The 7,036-nt window shown below is 33.5% G+C and overlaps 2 protein-coding genes across 3 annotated transcripts; one reads left to right on the top strand and one right to left on the bottom strand.

Annotated features, from left to right (window-relative positions):
• Positions 1-997: 997 nt before the first annotated feature.
• Positions 998-3,180, bottom strand: LOC113497792 (60S ribosomal protein L9). 2 transcript variants are annotated; one of them, XM_026877524.1, is made up of 3 exons: positions 3,110-3,180; positions 2,646-2,894; positions 998-1,353 (listed from the first exon to the last, which is right to left on the bottom strand). In XM_026877524.1, the coding sequence occupies exons 2-3, from the start codon at positions 2,884-2,886 to the stop codon at positions 1,022-1,024; spliced, it is 573 nt and encodes a 190-aa protein (XP_026733325.1). In that variant the 5' UTR covers positions 2,887-2,894; positions 3,110-3,180; the 3' UTR covers positions 998-1,021. The 2 variants fall into 2 exon arrangements, with proteins under 2 accessions (XP_026733325.1, XP_026733326.1); XM_026877525.1 differs by having other exon boundaries at positions 3,106-3,124.
• Positions 3,181-3,747: 567 nt separating this feature from the next.
• On the top strand, positions 3,748-5,834 carry LOC113497587 (39S ribosomal protein L46, mitochondrial). Its single transcript, XM_026877177.1, has 6 exons — positions 3,748-3,928; positions 4,012-4,183; positions 4,423-4,556; positions 4,819-4,961; positions 5,314-5,439; positions 5,647-5,834. The coding sequence occupies exons 1-6, from the start codon at positions 3,868-3,870 to the stop codon at positions 5,788-5,790; spliced, it is 780 nt and encodes a 259-aa protein (XP_026732978.1). The 5' UTR covers positions 3,748-3,867; the 3' UTR covers positions 5,791-5,834.
• Positions 5,835-7,036: the final 1,202 nt, after the last annotated feature.

Here is a 7,036-nt window from a genome sequence, read left to right as displayed (position 1 = left end):
GGGAACCCTCAGTGTAGCGGGACCGATTTGCACTTCACCTTTTATTTTTAAATTAGCTGTTGGTTATTTCCATTGGTAAAAGCGGTATTAAAAATGTGAATGCCATGAGTTTTCGTCTATTTCTGAAACCACTTGCTAGCACAATCCTAATAGTCGCAACAGCTAGAATAGAACTATCTAAAATAGTTTAACCCTTAAAACACCAATACGTAGAAAACTTTAACAAATAAAACTAGCAAGAATTAAATTCAAACAAAAGTTTATGTGCAAAATTCTGGAGCTAGTAAACTACGGCCCCGGTAGTTTAGTTGGACACTAAGAAATTAAAAATTATACCAGTACTTGAATGAGTACCTAAATCATTTTGTCCGTCAATTCAGGTATTCTACCTAGTTGGCCTCATAGACGGCAAACACTTGACATTTAAATGATGAACTGAATAGTGTGCCTGCCAAAGGGTTGCACACCTTTTGCGACACTGACCCAAGGTCCCTAAATGACTTTCTTTAATACTTTTCTCATTTGATTTTCGTGCTGGGTAGATTTTTGAAACTCCATTTTGAGGCACTTCCCGATTAGCTAGCCGGCTTAAATTTTCAGGGTAATATGGCATACCTGATGACAATGTACTTTTACATTTCGAGTTAACAACTATAAAACCGGCCGGACCTATTATGATTAAATTGGAATTGAGTGACATTTAAAAACATGGGTTTATTGTTTTTTTTAATCTATTAATTTTATTATTTTATTTTATTATATTATACTTCCGCATAAAAGAAAAAGCATAACTGCCAAGCAGATTAAAGTATTCCTGGGAGAGTGTTTTTAATGACCTACTTTATACTTATGATGATTTACATATTTTACATTTGTGTATTATCAAATTGAATAAATTGTGGGGAAACATCTTGGTGACAAGGCATGTTTACTATATAGTCGGCGAAATTTTCACTAGGTTTTGTGCAGGCAAAAACTATAAAATAAAAACATGTTATCAATTTAAAATTATTTAATGTCCTTATATCTCATCAAGTACAACGGTGGTCTTCTCAGACACGTATAAACCGTCTAAGAACTTTCTGATGTCCTTGTTTTTGACTGTGGTAGACTGTTGGATGAGGGCAGCTGAGCTGGAGACATCTTCCAAGGAATTGCCTTCAATGATCAGCTCATCCTTCTGTTTCGGGGAGTTGACGACGGTCACACCAGGTGCCATCTTTACCCTTCTGATGTATTTCTCGCCAAGGAAATTACGGATTTCAATGACGCTGTTGCCCTCAGTGGTGACGCAGTTGATGGGGAAGTGAGCGTATACAGCGCGCATTTTGTACTGGAATCCCTTGGTCACACCTGAAAGTAGAAAAAGGTATACTTTGAATAGAAGTTCGCAGATATTAAGATTCATGAACATTATGCTAGATGATGCTATGGTATGTTGATGTTTTAGAAAGGAAAATATTAATTTTATGGCCCTTTAATACTTTCATTAGTTGACATTTGGTAAACAAAATATGTGTAGTATAGGCATTAAACAAATGAAACATTTTACAAATCTATTTCAGATGCAACATTAAAGCTTATTCAGACATTCCGTGTTTCGGAAGGCATACTAAATTCCTGGTCCTGGCTGTTATTGCTACATTTTTTACAGTCATTACAGATAGTCAGATGCTTGAAAGTCTGACAACCAGTCTAACCAAGTATCATGTTACCCAGGTGACGGTGACTGGGTTGAAGTGGTCAGATAGGCAGTCGCTCCTTGTAAAACACTGGTACTACTACTTAAGCTGGAAGCCGACTTCAACATAGTTAGGAAAAGGCATCAAAAAAAATATTAAATCAAATAATTGATAAAAATTTTATGTTCTGCTTATTTGGTAGGTTTTTAAATTCTTGTCTGTTTGTAATCATACACACATGACACAGTGGTCATTAGCATATAATAATATAAGCATTTGTGCAGTCAAACTGATGATAAATTATAATTATAAATATTCTTTGAAGGGCACTTTTATTAGAAGAATAAAGCATTGACATAGCAATGTAATAACTTGGAAAACAACATATCCAAATTAAATAGGTACTCATGCAACAAGTACATTATGGCTTAAGATTAAGGTTCACTTCACATACGTTTTTGGATGGATAATTGGTGAACAAGTCGGCATAAACCTGCCTGTTAACATGACACAGTTGGTTAAATTCGTGGCACTAACATGTCTGTAAATCTGCATGACATTTTTATGTGACCTGAAGCCATGGTTTCTATTGAACACCTAACCTTAAAGTTACAATAGTAAAACAGGGTGCACTGAAAACTGTTCATAGTTTGGTTGATATATAAAGAATATTCTTCAGTTGGGCTACCCACAGGTGTAAGTCATGAAAAAATCATAAATATACGGACAAATAGGGTACAAAAAACTTTATATATTAGTTTCTTATTATGCGAATATTAGTATTCAAAGGGGGATGAGAAAAAACTATAATAGTCAATATCAAATTAAATGTTTGAATTAGTTTGGATAGCACAAAACAGTTTGTTTTCTTTCTCATAACCTCTGAACAATTTTCAGGTTATATTATCACTTTTACTATGAACTACTGGCTATCAAGTAGAATAACAACAAGTAAACAATTACCTTTGATCATGTTCTCAACGTGTGAGCAGACTGTCCTGACTGCGGCAAGTTCCTTCTTGGAACCGAACCATTTCTCTACCTTCAGGAGGCGAGGGTTCACCATGCGAATGTCAACAGCCAAGTGCTTGAAGTTCCTTTTCAACACTCCGCGCGGTCCTTTCACTGTCACCAACCGCGATTTAACGTGTACAGTGAGCCCATCAGGGATCTTCACCTTTTGGTTCGCAACTATTTGCTTCATGGTCAAGCCTAAAACGATAATAAATTTGGTTACAGAACTTAACCTGTTTGTTGTAACACTTGACAACTTAAGTTTCGTATGTTTGGTGTTTGGTAAATGAAATATAGTTATGAACCAGTGCTATATGCTATTTCTCATTGATATCAATCACTATCACATAAATACATTCGATATTTGAGAGGATTTATTTAGATTTTTGCAAATTACAAACATATTCACCTACTTTCTTTGACACAAGAGCCGGAAAAGGCAGAATAGGTAAAGAGATGTTGCTAGTAAACAAAATTTTGACAAAAATGTGGGCTGTTATTCTCGACACTCGCTTGAAAAGTTAATTCACACTAACACGATTTTTTTCTACGAAAGAAACTAGAACAAGTCGAATGTAACTTTACTGATTTTCCTCTCAAATTGATTTTCCTTTTAAAGATCACCCCTACAAAAAGGCGATTCGTGCAGCCGACGTAAAAGAAGTGCTTGAATGCGGCGCTAGCGAGCCTCTAGAAGGTTAGCACAGGCTCTTTACTTCCTTTGTCTTCAAATGAAGGTGAGCTTTTTGAGAAGTTTCAAAATTAAATAATGTTTTCCCTCATGATTTGACCTCAAAAATATCACAAACATGTTGTTAAGTAAAAACAGAAGTTATGGCAATTTTAATCAAGTCACATAAGAGTGTAAACAAGTAAGAATAAATTGTACGTTATTTTAAGAAGATAGAAATTATGACTCGTAAATTGGAAGCTCTGACCGTTTGTTGATCTTCAGAAGGGCGTTTAGTAATATTTGTAATCATAACGAGAATAACAACAGCCTTCACTGACACTGACAATGTCATAAAATTGACAATGACACTGACTGACGTTGGATTATTATGAATGAATGAAGTCCCGGAAATCATACGATAAGCAATTTCGTATAAATACGAATAAAGTTAATAATATATATATTGTTTTCAATTAAAAACGTTACCTCTTAGTGATAATGTTGTGTAGAACAATTATTCAGTCTGAAATAACTCTATGCCACAGAATTTTTGCTAGAGGTAAATGTTTTATAGGTTAAGTTTAGCAATTATGAAACTACCGCTGTAAATAGTTTTTTTCACTTCCACAAAACTTTTTATAGGTTTAGGAACCAGGTCATCATGGGATATTGTAACAGGAGTATGTGTGGAAAGATTACCAGTTGTAACTCCTCCACTGAATGACATCCAGAAAAAATACAAGGATTTGCTATATACTTTAGAAATTGAGAAGAGTATGAAATCCGCTCATGAGATCAGACATGAGAATGACAAGTGAGTATTATACGTACTATTATCGATTTATTTATTACAATAATTTTGTGAGGCTTGGCCATTTACACTAAATTAAAATTAAAACTGTACATGGTATAAAAAAGTTATGGATTTTTTAAATTGTTTTCATGTATGTGCTAAAAGCCTATATGATTGGAGTTTAATAATACATAGCACTTCTCTTTGTATATTTTTTCTTAATTTTTTCTATTGTCCTTAAATATTTCTCTATTTCTCAGAGTACAAGCAGAGCTTCTTAAAAATGAATCAGCAGAGGTTGATATGGATGCTGTCAGTAAAATCACAGCTCAGGACATGGAGGATGCAGCCAATGAAGAGCTGGCTCAATTCCAGTTTGCCAGTATAGAGACTGGTAATAAAATATTGCATTATTTATGATGTGAACTTGTCAACTCAACTAAAAAAAATACAGATTGTTAACAATGTTTTTCACACATTCATTTAATAAAAATAATGTTATTTAGTTTTTTATAATGTGCCCATGGGTGTAAAACCTACTGATTTTTTTGTTTGAAATCCAAAACTAGAAAGAGATTTAGAAAACTAAAATTTTAAGTTCTAAATAAAGTGCTTGAGCAATTCAAGTCAATTCAAGATAAAATTAATATTTTCAGATGCTGACAAAAAAGGTGATCAGAGCACCACAGAAAGGTGTCTCCAAAGGCACTTAGTACTGGTCACTCCTATTAAACTGGGCTCAGATGTGAAGACATTATTACCACAAGGGTTGTGGAAAGAAGGAGAAACACTGAGGCAGGTTAGTGTAAAATAAAAATAAATAATTATGTTAGATTTTCATTTTATTTGTGCCTATCAATAACCTGTTGGTACTAGGCAAAGGCATTTGCTGTTGTGATTGAATCTCTAACAAAAAAATGAAATTAAAATAAGTGCATTTTTTTTAAACTTAAACTAAGCCAATTTTAAAACAAGAATGTAAATAAAGGTTTGATGTTGTATTAGATATTCTTAAATGAGCTTGGTAATAAAATAATTACTGTGAATTTGAAAGCAAAGTTGAAAGATTATTGTTAGTTTAAAAAAAAAAATAAGGCAACGAAATAACATGAAAAAATTCAGTAATAAATTCTTACTTTTTATTATTTTAGACTGCTGAAAGAGTGGTTCAGGAACAATGTGGGCCTGAGTTAAAAGTACAATTTATTTCAAATGCACCCTGTGGGTTCTACAAGTACAAATATCCTTCAGAAATTAATGGAAAAGTTGGGGCTAAAGTAAGTAGACTTTCATTTATGTAGCAGGTTAATATACTGCTTAAACTTGAACAATGTATGGTTGACGCTAGATGGCGCTATGCGTAAGGTAGAGTGCTGCCTCGCTTTGCTTGCATGGTTAATAAGAATAATAGGATTTTGAAACAATACATAACTAACTTTAAATAATAAAAAAACATTATTCATAGTATATTATTTTAATTCCAGGTATTCTTCTACTACGCTAATTATAAAAGTGGTAAACTCACGAAAACCAAAGGCAACTGGCTGAACCGATCAGAACTGGAAAAACTATTGCCAGAAAAATATAGAAAATCCGTTAATGAGTTTTTAATTGAAGAAACATACTGATAGTGTACAAAAAGATGTAGTAATAAAATGTATTTGTAATTAAATTTAGCATTATCATTTAAAATATATTATAACATGGTTATTACAACTCAGCCACTGAGGAAGAATATAATAAATACTAACCTTTTTGTTTTAACGCTTAACTGTGCAACTTATAGTCCTTTTTAATATCTAATTATTAAGGAAATAACCTCAAAAACATATTTTACCAACGTTCCATAAGATATAAAACAGTCATAATATATAATCATAAGGATACATTTTAAAATCTCATTTCTTAATAAAAATAGTATTTTAACCAGAGTGCATTGTACCAAAACACCTCAATAATAAACATTTTCATCGCCGGTAATCATAGAAATGTTTTCCTTGCCTCCATTAATACGCAGTTAGCTTTCATTTCTTATTGGGGTACCGGGAAATATTGTTTAGCGCGAATCTTGCGCGGCGTGTGCTTCACAGTAAAGCATCGAAATAGAAGTTTACTTAAACAATGAGCGTGGTTTATGAGTAAACACTTTTTGGTGCCGAACTCCCGAAGATTCTGTGAGAAAGTGTTGCAAATCTGAATCTTACGAGTTGAGTGTTAGAATTTAATTTGCAACAGATCAAACAAACGGCTTACGAGAGGATATTGATTTAGTAATTCTTGGATTTTATACTTTATCAACCTTATTTTAGGGTTCACTTTCGTTTGATGTCTTGGAGTTTGCTTGCTAAAGATGGAACATGTTAGCTGCACTTCCCAAGGCTCCCGTCTTTTAGTTTACAAACAAGCGCGTGCTGTTTTTCGTTTGTGCTGTACAAGATTAAATAATTTCCTATGAAAAGTATGTAAACACAGTTTTGTTGTTTCTCTACCGTCGAACTACTCAGGCCAAGTCAACTGTTTGTTTTGCAATTTCCAACTGAGATTCTGTTTTAATACTTATAGTGATTTATGTCATAATCTTTTATTAATTAATGCTGTAAATGCGCAAAGGAATATTGTAAAAAAATGACCTAGGTATCGAGCTTTTTGGCTTTTGTAGAGAGAGGTTCACTCAGTTAAACGTAATCTTATAAGAATGTAGATACTTGTTACTTGGCTCTCATTTACTTGGGTTCTAGTTGGCCTTTTGCAGGGGTTAGTTTTGGGAGACGGTGAGTCCAGCCATCCCAAGTCCTTCAAGGAATTCGGTGTACTGAAAGCGCCTGTCCGGTATGTAGATACACAAAATACATTTAGATATGTCAATACATACCA

Source organism: Trichoplusia ni, chromosome 9, assembly GCF_003590095.1.
Source record: "Trichoplusia ni isolate ovarian cell line Hi5 chromosome 9, tn1, whole genome shotgun sequence".
Classification (NCBI taxonomy): Eukaryota; Metazoa; Arthropoda; class Insecta; order Lepidoptera; family Noctuidae; genus Trichoplusia; species Trichoplusia ni.
Note: the sequence above shows the minus strand (reverse complement) of the source record. Positions and strands in the feature narration are given on the sequence as shown.